The sequence below is a fragment of the Planococcus citri genome, chromosome 3, assembly GCF_950023065.1.
Source record: "Planococcus citri chromosome 3, ihPlaCitr1.1, whole genome shotgun sequence".
NCBI classification, from domain to species: domain Eukaryota; kingdom Metazoa; phylum Arthropoda; class Insecta; order Hemiptera; family Pseudococcidae; genus Planococcus; species Planococcus citri.
The window spans coordinates 3,770,631-3,786,571 of record NC_088679.1 but is presented as its reverse complement, the minus strand read 5'-3'; the positions used below and the strand labels follow the sequence as shown (position 1 = coordinate 3,786,571).

At 36.2% G+C, this 15,941-nt stretch overlaps 3 protein-coding genes across 3 annotated transcripts in view; all 3 read left to right on the top strand.

The window, feature by feature from the left end:
* LOC135840888 (5-hydroxytryptamine receptor 1-like) overlaps positions 1 to 15,941 on the top strand; it is a 919,288-nt gene that overhangs the window by 576,807 nt on the left and 326,540 nt on the right. The window lies entirely within an intron of this gene.
* On the top strand, positions 2,428 to 5,874 carry LOC135841151 (uncharacterized). Its single transcript, XM_065357979.1, has 3 exons — positions 2,428 to 2,613; positions 2,781 to 2,911; positions 3,387 to 5,874. The coding sequence occupies exons 2-3, from the start codon at positions 2,792 to 2,794 to the stop codon at positions 5,139 to 5,141; spliced, it is 1,875 nt and encodes a 624-aa protein (XP_065214051.1). The 5' UTR covers positions 2,428 to 2,613; positions 2,781 to 2,791; the 3' UTR covers positions 5,142 to 5,874.
* LOC135840471 (uncharacterized) lies at positions 7,416 to 11,446 on the top strand. Its single transcript, XM_065357035.1, has 3 exons — positions 7,416 to 8,136; positions 8,333 to 8,449; positions 8,969 to 11,446. Exons 2-3 carry the CDS (start codon positions 8,336 to 8,338, stop codon positions 11,210 to 11,212), a joined length of 2,358 nt encoding a protein of 785 aa, XP_065213107.1. The 5' UTR covers positions 7,416 to 8,136; positions 8,333 to 8,335; the 3' UTR covers positions 11,213 to 11,446.

Below are 15,941 nucleotides of genomic sequence, written 5' to 3'. Positions count from 1 at the left end.
GATTGGACCCCATCCACGGCCCCCAGCACCTCCCCAAAGGGGGTAAAAGTCGAAAAAATGATTACATTCGTGTGGCACATGAAATAGTATGTTTTTGGTGACGCTGAATACGAATATGACATCAGGTTTTGAATTGGACCCCATCCACGGCCCCCAGCACCTCCCCAAAGGGGTAATAGTCGAAAAAAATGATTTCATTCGTGTGACACATGAAATACTTAGTCAGGCTCCGTGGTGTTTGCCGAAGCTGTTTAATGCAGTGATGAGTAGAGGTTTGGGCTCTCGGCTGACACTAGTCCGGTGGTTACTGGAGAGCGAAGACACCTTACAGACTACTGGGTAATATTACTTCACATGTCTGCCCTCTATTTGCTCATACCTAGTATGTGAGGTCCTGTTATTCCGCTGTAGATGCACTCATTTTATATTCTAGGATGATAAATGAATTTGTCGTTAAACTTTCCTGTGTGTTCATTATTTTTAGCTTTTAGTTTTGTTTTATACTTACCCTTTCATTTGCTTATTTACGTATTTAATTTTATTTTTTGGTTTGTTTTGTTTGTTTCTCTTTCTTTTTTCTCCCATCCTTCAATCTGTTAATTTTTTTCTCACATGAACAATGTTACCATGGAGGCCCCCTCGCTCGCGTAATTGCGCATAGGGGGGATATTTTGTAATTTTGAAATATTTCTAGAAATATATAAATATTGATTGATTGACTTTTGATGGCTTGCTGCGATTTAATGAACTGGTTTCAAAATCCGATCAGCAAAAATGGTTCAATTTTTAGCACTATACAACTTATATTTCAAACTTTTTTTCTCTATATCTTCAATTTTTAGCTGACTGTCAAAAACATGGTTGCTGAATGCGAACCAATGAACTGGTTTCAAAATGTGACTACAAAGAATTGTGTTATTTTTCACACTCTGCAACTATTGTTTCAAGCTTTTTTCACTATATCTACAATTTTTGGGTAATTTTTGATGTCCGCCTGCGAATTAATGAACCAGTTTCAAAATCCAATCAGCAAAAATGGTTCAATTTTTCAAGCTTTACAACTTTTGTCTCAAGCTTTTGTTTCTCTATCTCTAATTTTCAGATGATTGTCAAAAACTGGCTGATGAATGCAAATCAATGAACCGATTTCAAAATGTGATTGAACAGAATTGTGAAGTTTTTCATGCTCCACAACTTTTGTTTCGAGCTTTTTTCTCGATCTCCAATTTTCAGGTAATTTCTGATAACTGGTTGCAAATTAATGAACTGGTTTCAAAATCTGATCCACGAAAATGGTTCAATTTCACAGGCTCTACAGTCTACAATGAGAGCTTTTGTTTATTCAAGATTTTTTCTCAATCTTCAGCTTTTAGGTGATTGTCAAAAACTGGTTCCTAAATGCAAACCAATGAACCGGTTTCAAAATTTATTCAGACAGAATTGTGTAATTTTTCACGCTCTACAACTTTTGTTCCACGCTTTTTTCTCTATCTACAATTTTTGGGTATTTTGTGTTAACTGGTTGCAAATTAATGAACCGGTTTCAAAAAAATCATATCAGGTTTTTGTCGCCTTAGTGTGTAGAATACCTTGCGCCATTAAAAACCAGTTTGAATTTTTTGACCAAACCGGTTTTTCAATCCTGTGCATGGGCCTGAAATTTTCAAGGTCGCTTTTAAAAGCCCTTATTTTTCCCTGTTCAACGCCGCTTCATTCCTCTCGCTAGCTCTTTCCACTTACAAATGAAAGCCACCGAGCCCTACTTTTGTGTCATACTGTAGATGAATAAATGTTTCCAATTTTATTTATTTTATTTTATTTTTTTTTGAAACTCGAATGACTGAAAAATGAACAAAAGTGACCTTGCAACTTATCAGAATTATATGTTGAAATTTCACGAGAAATTCTAATTAATCAACGAATGTATTTTTTCAGCATTTCCGGACAATTTTTAGCTTAAATTTGAGTCATGATTTTGAGATAATTGAAAAAAAAATCATGCAACCTATCTAACGTAAATGGGTGAAAATTACATGAGAAATTAACTATTTTGGCGAAAATAAATATAATTTAAACATTTCTGCGAATTTTGAGCTCAAAATTTTATTGAATCGTGATTTTGAGATAATTGAGGAAGTATCGTGAAGTTCAATTTTCTAGCCAATCAAAACAGACGTCTCGGAAATAAAAATAATGACTATTAACGAAGAATTGCCGTTGCCGAGCATGGTGCAACTGTAAGTTATTGTACGTATTGTACGTATGTACCTACTACCGTACCTACTTACTTACCTACGTATTACCAGCACGTGGCTCTGCCACAGATGCACGCTAGGAAGCGGTTGCATCGCCGCGGTCAACCTTCCCTTCCCCTTATTTTGTTGCTCTTGCTCATTGCTCTTCTTCAGTTGGTTGGATCAGTTGCAACTTGCATGTGTGTTTTCTGCGTACTACTGTTGGGTTTTGCTTACGATTATTGTTTACTTACTATTTATGTAGTTGTTTCGATGTGTTTATACATTGGTTGTTTAAAAATAATAATTTGTGAATGTTGTGCTTGAGTGGATCGGAAGTTTCTAAAATCGATTTCTTCAGTTAATTGCTAAGCTGCAGGTACATCATTTTGTTTCCTTCAAAAGCGATAATTACTCGTAGTTTGAGGTATAAAATTGTAAATTTATTTTTGAATATTATGAGTAGATGAAGTGGACTTGATTATTTTGTGTAAGTAGATTAATTTACGATTAATTCAATCGAACTAACACGCATCATTTTCTCAGATTCATACATCATGTCTTGCGATGGGAATTTTGGTCAAAGGTTCAACGCTATAGAACGTGATCGTGATTTTTTTGCTCCAGAAGAATTACCAGACCAGGTGTTGGATGATTCTTCAGCTCATCAAATAAAGGTGAATAATTAATCCAGAATACTCCGAATCATTTTTTGTTATGTACTTAGTAGTTATTAGATTGAGTTAGGGTTTCATTTACAAAAATGCAGAATATACCAAAAGTATTCTCAAAGAAGCCAAATACGAGTCAAAATATTCGCCAGCTGTTGTGATAAGGGATCTTCTAAAAAATACTGACCCTGTTTTTGCAAATACGAGTGCATAAAATAAAATTGAAAAAATGTCTCCTCGTAAATTTTTCTTCTTGGTAAATTAAAATCCAACTTTTCGTAAAGGGGTGTCGATATTCAAGTAAATTCTATTTAATCGAGAATCGAAATAGATCAACGTTAAAAATCAGTCTGTCTTCGATTTTTTTTTTTGGTACCTATCGATTTTAATTTTACATTGTAAGGGTTGTAGAGGTACCTACCTATCTACTTACTTGAAAGTATGCCTAGTGTTAATGCGACTTTCTTCATTTTTCTTCCAGAAACTGGATAATGGAGTGGAAACTTCTCGTATCGATTTGGAAGATAGAAATACGTACGTCCATGCCCATTTTATTCCAACTTTGGAAGACATGGCTACTCTTACGGCAACTTTAGAAACATTGCATTATCACTACTCTGAAAACTTCTACGATTATCTTAGAGATGTGAACAAAGTAATCGATAACTTGATGGTACCGAACCGCATCAGAGAAAAAATTACAGCGCTTTGCGCTGAGATGAAAAAAGAAATGTGTTCTCTTAGATTCAGTGCGGGCTGGCGCGGGCTTGATAGGCCTCTCCTGAAATTGCGCCATATATACGATAACGATTCGTATTTTTATGTCTACGGACTGGTTTGGAACTCTAATGGCCACATCGACGACAAAAAAACGATAGAGAAAGCTTTATCGTATTCGAAGCGATCGAATAATGGCGATTCCGTATTCCAAATAATGTCTAAATACTGCATAGTGAATCGTATAATGGATTTTCCTCTGGATTCATTGAGTAAACCGTTCATTCATAATCAATGGGCTCTGGAAGCGGACAAACTAACAAGGTACTGGATAAGATATAAAAGAAGGATTACTAATGATATACACGTTGGAAGCTATGAATCTGCTTTGAATAGTCTACTTAATTCGTTGAAACAGAGTCTCGACAACAAATATCAATGGTCTGCGTACGAATACTTCTGGGATTTTTTCAATGAAAACGATCAAACGGCACTGGCCATTAGTTTAATTCAAGACGAGAATTACAAAAGATACCAGAAGATTTTATTCTCAATGTTGAGTAAAAATCAGCTCAAGCGGTTGTATTCTGAAGAACCTTTTACCATTATCGTCAATTTTGTGTCTTTGGGAGAGCTGGAGCTAGCGAATGCGGTTTGGGATCGTATCAAGTTGACAATTGAATTTGAGCAATACGAACTCCTCATCGAACAAATTTGGAAGAAGGAAATACCAGAAGAAAACTGTATGCGATTTTTAATTTATTCGTGGCACACTGCTCCTTTGAATTTAATCGACTACATGATAAACGTGAAAAATTGTGAAATTATGAATAAGCTTATATATGGAGAACCAATACAGGAAAATTCTGGTAGGTTTGAATTTCTGAAAGCTCTTTTATCACGAACAACGCCCGAAATCAGACGAAGATATCTGCAACACGCTGGACCATGCTTATCGTTGAATCATCCGGATGTGTTTAGTTCACTGATAGATCATTGTTTTAACGAAACTGACGGTGATAGTTTGACAGTCAAGGAAAATATACTCATTGAAGAAATGGAGTCGAATCTACCAGCTGGAATTATGCACCGTTTTCGAGATCTATTCTACTCGAATCGCGAAGAATTTAACAAATTTCTCGAGTCATTCACTTTGAAACTAACGTTACAGACACGTTTCAAGGAGTGTTTGTTACAATCTAACTTACTAATCACCAAAGTACTGTGGAAAGCTGAAAATTGGCAAAAATTGTCACAATTTATAGACGAGCTGTTTCCGAACCGAGAAGTAGCTCGATATCAAAAGAGAAAAGTTGTTTTCACTTTTTCGCGGACTCACTGCAATTATCACGATTGTTACCGGCCAAATGGTGATGAGAAGTTTACCGAGATTGATAATCTTTTATCTCAGGTACTTACCCATCGAGAAGTAATCACTGCCAAAGAAAATATAGGCGATAGATTTTTAGAAACATGTCGATCAAAAGGGATCAGATCTTTGAAAAGAATGAATCTGTAGAGATTTGCTACGTGGTGTTATTGCGGAGATGAAGACAACCTAAACCGATTTAGACGTTCGCTTCCGATTGATGAATTATTTCGTGATCTTTTGAGCGAAATAGTCGAGCGCTTCGTTAATGGCAGGGATGTAAGGTTATCATTTTCTTCACTAGACGATCTCATACATTGGAAATTTTCATCGAAAAGAAGCGAAATGAAAAAATTCAAGTCGCGTGAAATAGACCGAATCATGAAACAAGATCCAGACGACACATTTTTATGGAAAAGGCACACATATTCGTATGTGCTGAAGAAAGTTATTGAATGGTTTTTCGATGGCGATAGGCGTCAGATTCGAGAATTTGAGCACCGTTACTCAAAAAGCGATAGGATGAAGATTATTCACTGCATGCATTTGTCAGAAGAGACCACCGACTGCGGCCAGTACTATTATCATACCAGTGATGAATCAGACAGTGGGAGGCGCCCTCGACGCCATTCCCATGGACTGACAAGTGACAACGAGTTTTATAGATTTATTGATAATGAAAACTATGACTGATTCTTGTTAATTTATAGAATTTATATTCACCTAGCTATGTACATTTTTTACCCACCTGTAAAACACAATGTGATAATATTTAAGTAGGTACCTAGCTACGTGTCGTTAAATGGCACACACTTCTTATACCGATTTGTACAGAATTTTATTTTGTTATGTTTTTTAAATCCTATATAAATTTTTACCATCAGTTTCTCTCTTCATTCTAGGCTAAGTTTGCGAGTAAAAAAAATGTATACAATTTTCAGAGGTGCAACAGTTGTATTTTTTGGAATTTTTTTGAAAAAATGCTGGCTTTAAAGTACTTTTTTTCAAACTCGACGTCGAAAGCGATCTCCATGGAGTACCAGTACAACAATATGCCAGTTGAAGTAAACCCGAAGTCAAAGAGAATTTAAGGGGGTTTTGGAGGTATATCCCCCGCCCATATTTTGAAAATTCAGAAATTGTCTGCTAAATATGTAGTTGATTTGCTGACAAAATCATTTAGGTATCTATCCTCAAAATTCTTATTTTTTTAAAAAGATTATAAAAGAATTAAAAATACGTATTAGTCACAAAATTAGGGGGGAAAAGTGGAGTAAGGAGTTTTGATTTGGCAACACTCCTACTCCACTCCTACTCCTTTTTGAAACACTGGTAGTACTCTTGCATAGGAGTATGGCTCCACACTACAGCATGGAGTGCTCTTACTCCAAGCATATACTCCTCAAAAAATCTCACTCCTTGCACTCCTTACTCCTACTCTTACTCCACTCTTGCAACACTGTTTTTCCCTGATTGTATCAATGAAAATCAATACAAAGAAGTCACCTTAAGGTGAATTCTTGTGTTTTAAAAAAATTCAAGTACCTAAGCATCCAATATCTAAAAAAATAAGTAAAAAAACATGATAGGTTCATGTAGGCAACCACACATACATTCATGTGTAGTCCGATAGTCGAGTCGAGCTACTAAGCGCCACAATCGTTGAACCAAACAACAGCGTTGCTCTGCCCACCTGAACAAAAACTGGTATTGGTGGTGAATTTCACCATCTTGTACCCTTAGAGGGTTAAGGAAGTATTGCGGTGCATGGTGCAACTGCAAGCTACATTGACCTACCAGCACGTGGCACAGCCACAGATGCAAGCTATTCGGACTTCCACGTTCCCCAGAGGGCGATACCGTCGCGCATTCTGATTGGCTGTTGATAATTCTGTGCTCTTGTTGTTTATATTTCAAAACGGGACTTTTTATCAGGGTTGTGCTGTAGAATACACCATGTAGAATACATGGACATTCTACGCGTAGAATAGCACATGTAGAATAGCCTGGAAATAATGTAAAATGCGTAGAATGCGTAGAATGTGTAGAATGCGTAGAATATGCATAGAATAGGTAAATGTGCAGACAATTTTTTTCAAAAAACTTTATTTTTTCATTTTTTTCCATCATTTATTTTATAATCAGGTTACATAATCAAAAAGAAGATTCACATTTCCAATTTAATTTGCTGAACAAAATAGTTGAACTTTCATTTTTCAAATCACATTTTTGATAAATAAACAATATTTTTGGCTTTCAGATGGGTGATTTTGTCGCATTCTACGCATTTTACATCGTATTTTACGCATTCTACACATTCTACGCCTATTCTACGCATTTTACACATTCTACATCAAATTTTATGCATTCTACACCAAAATGTAGAATGGGTTATTCTACGCGTAGATACCCAACCCTGCTTTTTATCACAAACTTCGGCGATTTCATTCTCGTATTAATTTTCAACGATATTTCATTAATTTCGTAAATTTCGTGGTGTTTTTTTTAGTGTTTTTGATTAATATATGACTTCTAGTATCGTTATATGTTGTGAATAATGAATATTACCTCGAGTTACGGTGTTTTAGTGAGCTTAGAAGGATGAAACAAAGTTGCACGATTAAATGAATTTAAAGTTCTTTGCAAGTGTTATTTTAATTCACCACAACATTTACTCGATAGCACGATCGCAAAGCAATTCTCTATACGTAAATTTAGTTTTATTCAATGTGAAATAATGGAAATATAACATCGAATTTGAAATCGCCGAAGTTGGTGATAAAAAGTCCCGTTTTGATAAGCACCTAAGAGCACAGAATATCACTGACCAATCACGTACCACGAATGCTAGCGCGCTCTGGGGAACGTGGAGGTCCGAATAGGAAGCGGTTGCATCGCCGCAGTCCACAGCTCCACACTTCCTCTATTTGTTGCTTGGTGCCAGTCGTTGCTCTCCTACAGGCTTCAGTTGTTTGTGTGATTTCTGTGTACTACAGTTGTGTTTTGCTTACGATCATATGTTGCTATTTATAGTTGTTGCGAAATGTTGCCAATGTTTTAATCGTTTTAAAATAATAATTCTTGAATGTTGTGCTTGGGTGAATCGGAAGTATTCTTCAGTTGATTGATACTAAGCAAGCTGCAGGTAATTTTGTTTCCTTTGAAAGCCATAATTACTCTGACATATGAAATTGTGGATTGATTTTTGAATATTATGAGCATTCGGAGGAGGGAAGAAAGATTAGACTTCATTAGGCATTTAACGTGTACCTAGATTAATTTACGATTGATTCAATCGAACAATTCAAACTATTATGAATGTTTTTCTTTCTGATTCATAGATCATGTCAGACGATGAGAATCTTCGTCATGAGTTCAACGCTATAAAACGTGATTTTGTTGCTCCTGAAGAATTACCGAACTCGGCGTTAGATGATTCCTCAGCTCACCAAATAAAGGTGAATAATTAATCCAGAATACTCGAAACTATTATTCAATAGGTACCTAGTTTTTAAGATTAGGTTGGGATTTAATGTTTCGAAAATTCAGAATGTAGGTACCGGGAGTACATACTTATCCCTCAAGAAGCCAAATATGAGTCAAAATATTCGCCAGCTGTCGTGATAAGAAATCTCAGTTTTTTATTCGTCGAACACTGTAATGTGCTGGCCATGTCTTTGCAAATAAAATGTGTAAAATTGAAAAAATTGCTCCTAGAGAATCTTTTTTCTTGCTGGTAAATTCAAATCTAACTTTTCGTGAAGGGATGTCGATTTAAATTCTATTTAATACCTAATCGAGAATCGAAAAAGTCATCCTAAAATCAGTTTTTCCTCGATTCTTTGATTGGCGATTTTTTTTTGGTAGGTGCCTAACCTACCTACTTATCGACTAGGTATACTTTTACGAGAATCATATTATGTATTTCGATTTTTAAAGGCCTAGTGTTTATGTGACTTTCTTCAATTTTCTTTCAGAAACTGGATGGAACATCTCGCGATGGAGTGGAAACTGCTCATATCGATTTGGAAGATAAAAATACGTACGTCCAACTCGTACCAAGTTTGGAGGACATGGCTACACTTGCAGCAACTTTAGAAACGTTGCATCATCACTACTCTGAAAACTTTTACGATTATTTTAAAAATGCGAACAATGTAATCGGTAAATTGATGGTCCCAAACCGCATCACAGCAAAAATGACAGCACTTTGTGCTGAGATGCAAAAAGAAATGCATTCACTAAGATTTAATACGGACTGGCATGCACTTGATAGGCATATCCTGAGATTGGACGATATGTACGATGGATACTCGTATTTTTATGTCTACGGACTGGTTTGGGACTCGAATGGCCACATTGATGACAAAAAAACGGTAGAGAAAGCGTTATCGTGTTCGAGGTACCCGTATTCGAATGGTGTCGATTTCATATTCGAAATGATGACTAAATACTGTTTAGTGGATTACATACTGAATTTTCCTCTGGATTCTTTGAGTAAAGCGTTCATTTCTAGATCTGTGGAAGGAGACAAACTAACAAGGTACTGGATAGAATATAAAAGAATGAGTACTCATGATAGAGACGATGCAAGCTTTGAATCTGCTTTGATTAGCGTACTTGATTCGTTGAAATCGTGTTACGGCGTCTATCAATGGTCTACGTACGAATACTTCTGGAATTTTTTCGATGAAGACGATCAAACGGAAATTGCCATGAATTTAATTCTACACGATAGTTACAAAAGATACCTGAAGATTTTATTCTCAAAGTTGAATAAATGTCAGCTCAAGCAGTTGTATTCCGAAGTACCTCTTACAATTATCGTCAGCTTTGCGTTTTTGAGAGAATTCGAGATAACGGAGGCTGTTTGGGATCGTATCAAGTTGACAATTGAATGTGAGGAATACGAACTTATACTCGAACATATGTGGAAGAATGGAATACCAGATGAGGAAAGCTGTATGGAATTTTTTATTTATTCATGGAACACTGCACCTTTGAATTTAATCGAGTACATGGTGAACGTGAAAAATTTTCAAATTGCGAATAAGCTGATAGATGGAAGTCCGATGCTTGAAAGTTCCGGTAGGTTTAAATTTCTGAAAGCTGTTTTATCTCGAACAACACCCGAATTCAAACGAAGATATTTGCAACACGCTGGACCATGTTTATCTTTGAATCATCCGGATGTGTTTAGTTCACTGGTAGATCATTGTCTGGACGAAACTGACCGTGTGGAAGTCAAGGAAAATATACTCATTCTATCAATGGAGTCGTGTCAACCAGCTGGGATTATGCACCGTTTTAGAGATCTATTGTACTCGAATCGCGAAGAATTCAACAAATTCCTCGAGTTATTCACTTTGAACCCAACGTTACAGACACGTTTCAAGAAGTGTTTGTTAAAATCTGGATTACTTACCACCAATGTGCTGTGGAAAGCTGAAAATTGGCAAACACTGTTTCAGCTTATTGATGAGTTGTATCGGAATCGAGGAGTAGCTCGATATCAAAAGAGAAAAGTTGTTTTCACTTTTTCGCGCACTCACTGCAATTATCGCGATTGTTACCGGCCAAATGGCGATGAGAAGTTTACCGAGATCGATAATCTCTTAACTCAAGTTCTCACCCCTCGAGAAGTAATCGCTGCCAAAGAAAAGATAGGCGATAGTTTTTTAGAAACATGTCAATCAAGAGGGGTGAGTTCTTTGAAAAGAATGAATCTGCAGAGATTTGCTACGTGGTGTTATTGCGAAGATGAAAGAAACATAACGCGATTCAGACGTTCGCTTCCAATTGATAAATTATTTCGTGATCTTTTAAGCGAAATAGTTGAACGGTACGTTAATTGCAGAGATGTAACCTTATCATTTTCTTCATTAGACGAACTCATACGTTGGAAATTCTCATCGAAAAGAAGCGAAATGAAAATATTCAAGTCGCGTGAAATAAACAGAATCATGAAAGAAAAGGTAGAAGAATGTTATAAGTGGAAAAAGCACAAATATCCGTCTGTCTTGAAGAAAATTATCGATTGGGTTTTCGATGGCGATAAGCATCAGATTCGAGAATTTGAGCAACGTTACTCAGAAAGCGATAGGATGAAGATTATTCACTGGATAGATTTTTGGGAAGAGACCACCGACTGTCCAGAGTACTATTATCATACCAGTGATGAATCAGATAGTGGAAGGCGCGTACGTCATCTGAAACACTGACAATGCGTTTCACGAATTTTGATTATGATTTCGAAGACTACATCATTAACATGTACGAAAAATCCGACTAGTGCGTCTGATTCTTATTAATTTTATCTATAGAATTTATATTACTTATGTCATACTTACCTGCATCTTTTGCTTACCTTTAAAATACAATGTGATGATATTTTATTACCTAGGTACCCTATACCTATTTTTACAATTTTTTTTAAAATCCAATACAAATTTTTACCATCAGTTTCTTTCTTCATTTTCACTGTTTCAAATTTATAGAGTATGTTTGTGATTTTTCATTCATTATCCAAAGACATTTTTCTGGGAGGGAGGTGGAGAGAAATCTAAAAATTATGTACTTACCAGAAAAACACTCATTCAAAAAATTTCAATTTTCAATAAACATGAAAAAGTACACACCTTCTGAATTTTCAATCAGCGAATAGTATGAACTTGTTTTACAAAATATATTATTGTGACGGTTGCCCAACATTTTCTTCGAATGCTCTACAAAAAAATTCGTTTTTTCATTTCTTCAAAAATTTTATTAAATTTTTAGAGGTGTAACAGTCGCCATTTCTGCCCAGAATTGTAAGGCTATACTCTTTTGAAAAAATTCTGGCTTTAAAAGTTTACCGATTTTCTCACTCGATGTTGAAAGCGATCTCCAAAGTAGAACAATAATACAGTTGAAGTGAACCCAAAGTCTGAGATGGATTTAAGGGGGGTTTCAAAAGGTATGCCCTCCCCCCACCCAATTAGTCGGCAAAATAGTTAATTTGTCGACAAAATTATCAATCTATCCTCAAAATTCTCATTTTAAATTTTTGTTCAATTCAAACATTAATTTAAAAGGTAGCATGACTTTGATCCGCCTCTGGCTGCCAGGATAGTTTTTAGTTTTTAATAATTTTTTTAAATTGTTTTTTGCTTTTTTTGTTATTGTTTTTAGGTACCTATAACTATAGTAAATTGGTTTATTTTTATTTTAGTGCAAACTAAATTTTCCATCTGTTTCATCGTACTGTATTAAAATTTTAAGTTATGCACATTTTCAGAACACTTTCGAATTTCAATAATAGACCCATTTCAAGTAGGTACAATTTTTATACAAAAATATAGCTATGCAACCAATTTAACGCAATAGTAGGTAAGGTGTGTAGAAGCACGCAAACCAACTCTTCTTTGAAAGTTTTGTTTAGCAAAAAACAGAATTTTGATTTGTTATGTAGGGGTCATTCCATGTCAATTCGACCAAAAAAGTGTGATTTGGTCTTTCGATTTCGCTCAATTTTTTTTTACAATATCTTGTAGCGGTAGAAATGATCACTTATTTCAACATAAGCGGTAGAAAATGAAAATTTCCTCGTAAGTACAAGGTACTCGTGACGTCATACGCACTCGATTCTATGGTATTCGTGACGTCAGGTGATGGAAATATTCACGATTTCATCATCCCTTTCACGATTCCACCACCTATTTTATACCGCCAATAAGACCTACGCGACGCGCGCCGTTATGTCCCTACTTCTACGTAAGAATATCCGTCATCCCTGCTACTTTTGCGTTGAACTTTCGCCTTTATAAGTTCATGCACGGGCACTTTTTCCTCAGTTGTTACTTGTTAGTTCCTTCGACCTACCTTGCTAGCTGATTAGTTGTTGTACGCATTCCTCCTCACGCTTTCGACTTCTTGCTGCCCAGTGGAATACCTCGGTGACCAAGATGACGAAATACGAATTTATGACGCGGATACGCTTTCTATGGACCCATGGAACTTATCCATCCGTTATGGACCGACATGCTGAGTCACGCCTTACGCGTTCTTATATCTCCACAGTACCGTGGGATATAAGTCATAAAGGATCATAAATGAGGAACCGTGGAATGTAACTAGCACTCGGGCATTGGGGTTATAACGCTCGTCAGAAGACACTGCACTCCATAGAACACAATGTCCTCAACCACGACCTCGAGGGATTCGGGGGTTGCATATGAGCTTTTCGGTTTTGGGCTCAATATGCAACTAAAAACGTTGAAAGCCTGCCACCATCTTACGCATTCGATTTATTACGTTTTCTACTAGAAGTTTATAATTATTAGTTAATTATAGAAGTCTCATTCATGTATACGATTTGAGCAACCTGTGATATTACGTGTTACGAAACCAATACATGAATTTATTATTTTGGCTAAATGAGATGTCATAATTTCCTTCGTACGCTTTAACCCTGAGAAAGACCTACCATCAGGGCTTCCTACCTGAATCACTCATCAACTTATGACGTTTTCTACTTATTTATGACTTCGCGCTTCACGATATCAAGTTCCCCGTTAAATCGTGTATTGTTACGGTTCACGAGGCTCCTTAGGAAAGAGTCAGAGGACATAATGCTGGTGGATAATTGTACTTATGCGAAGAAGTGCAATTATATCGAGAATCACCAAAAGTAATTTGTGCATTTTACGACTACAACCATAGACAACCAGAGAAAATGCGCTTAAAAGCGCATAATGCACCATAATTACTTTCTCCCCCTACAATCTACCCACCAGTAAGTAAGAAACCCGCAATCTGTTTGGTCCCAGCCCCATCAGAGGGCGGTTGGGGTGGGGGGGGGCTTCCATTATTTTCACATTGTCTCGAGGTACTGAATTCAGCAGCGCATTTCTCCAAAACTATGATACTTTGATCAAAACTGATTTCGCAGTTGAAAAGAGTATTGAATTTTGAACTTTTCAAGCATTTTGAAATTTTCAAAATTTGAAAGTTTAACTTTTAATTTGAAAGTTCAAATTTCAAAATGGGACAGTAAGTGGGAGCTACCATTTAAAATTCTGAACAAATTTCCATAGATGCACGTTTTGATACTTTTTTGAAATATTTAAGTTTCGAGATGGGATATCTTAATGGAAGGGGAGCATCCCCACCGCCAATTTTGGGCAAAACTTTCAAAAAAAAATCTGGGGCATGTGATGTATTGAACTAAGGTAAACCCGGGTAAGATGGCCATGTTTTCCCAAAACCGCTCTGGAGTCAACAGAAATTGTCCGATTCTACTTTTTTTTTTTTAAATAAACCTAAGTTATCCCTCTACAACTTCCCTTAATTGAAAAGTGGTTTGGTGAACTTATTCATATAAAAAAAAAAGAAATTCGAAAAGTTGATTTTTGGGCTCTCAAAAAAGTACCCGGGAAAGATGGCCAACCCACCCAGGGTAAGATGGCCATCCCATAAAAGTGATTAAAAATGCAAATAAATTAACAAAATCAAGTTTCGGGGGTTTTTTATTACCTATATTTAAATTTAATAACTTGAGAAACTTGCATTTTGTTAATTTATTTGCAATTTTTAATCATTTTTACAGCGAGGTGGAAATTTTACCCCAAATGGGGTACAGATTCCAACTATTTATCATAATCTATCTTATTTTTATAGGATTTTCTTTTTTTATAGCTGTAAAATAACACAGAGACATGTACTAGATCCATTAATTTATTTTCAGCGTGAATTTAACGGGTAAAGCATATGGCTATCTTCCCCTGGCCATCTTTCCCAAATGACATGGTCACGTATTTTTGATTCTGGTGACTGTGAAGTCTTGAAATGACTAAAACTTTATATGAAAATGAAGCTGAGAGTTCTAGGTTTCGAATGATATATGAAATATTTACTTATCACTTCGTTAAATACGTTTTGGCAACGATAATAAAAATCCGAAATTCTTCTTTTGGCAAAAAAATTAGCCTTAAAATGTTATTAACACTTCTCACACAGACACAAATGAAGTACTGAAAATTTTTTTTATGTCTGGTATGTTCTTTTGTTATGAGGAATAAAATATATTTTTTGCAGCGCGATCCGCCGTCCCATATTCGAGTAATGGCCCCCTGGCCATCTTACCCCGTTGGCCATCTTACCCGGGTTTACCTTATATGTTTTTGGTAACGCTGAACACGAATATGACGTTATATTTTTGATTGGGCCCAATCCACGGCCCCCAGCATCTCCCCAAATAGGGTAAAAGTTCAAAATAGGAGTTTTTTCGTGCGACACATCAAATACTTAGTATGTTTTTGGTGACGCTGAATGCGAATATGACGTCAGATTTTTTGTTGGAATCCATCCACGGTCTCCAACAATTTTTTTGGACTTTTACCAATTTGGGGAGGTTCTCGGAGCCATAGGTGAGGTCAATTTAAAAAACTAAGGCTAAATTCGTGTTCAGGTATATCGAAAACATAATTCATATTCCATTTGTCACACGATTGAAACCATTTTTTCAGGTCACCCCCTCCCCTTGGGGAGGTGCTGGGGGCCGTGGATGGGTCCAATCAAAAATCTGACGTCATGTTCGTATTCAGCGTCACCAAAAACGTACTATTTGATGTGTCTCACGAAACTCAGGGGGCGGGTGGAGGGGCTTCCATTATTTTCACATTGTCTCGAGGTACTCAACTTCAGCAGCCCATTCCTCCAAAGCTATGATATGGTACTTTGATCAAAACTGATTTCACAGTTCGAAAGGGCATTGAATTTTGAACTTTTTAAGCATTTTGAAATTTTCAAAAGTTGAAAGTTGAACTTTCAATTTGAAAGTTCAAATTTCAAAATGACGCTGTAAGTGGGAGCTACCATTTAAAATTTTGAAAAAACTTCCATAGATGTACATTTTGATACTTCTTTGAAATATTAAGGTTTCGAGATGGAACTCTTGACGGAGGGGGAGCA

Coding starts and splice junctions, on each gene's coding strand:
- LOC135841151 (XM_065357979.1), top strand. CDS start 2,792: ATGTCTTGCGATGGGAATTTTGGTCAAAGGTTCAACGCTATAGAACGT. Junction 2,912..3,386: donor CTTCAGCTCATCAAATAAAG/GTGAATAATTAA, acceptor TTTTTCTTCCAG/AAACTGGATAATGGAGTGGA.
- LOC135840471 (XM_065357035.1), top strand. CDS start 8,336: ATGTCAGACGATGAGAATCTTCGTCATGAGTTCAACGCTATAAAACGT. Junction 8,450..8,968: donor CCTCAGCTCACCAAATAAAG/GTGAATAATTAA, acceptor ATTTTCTTTCAG/AAACTGGATGGAACATCTCG.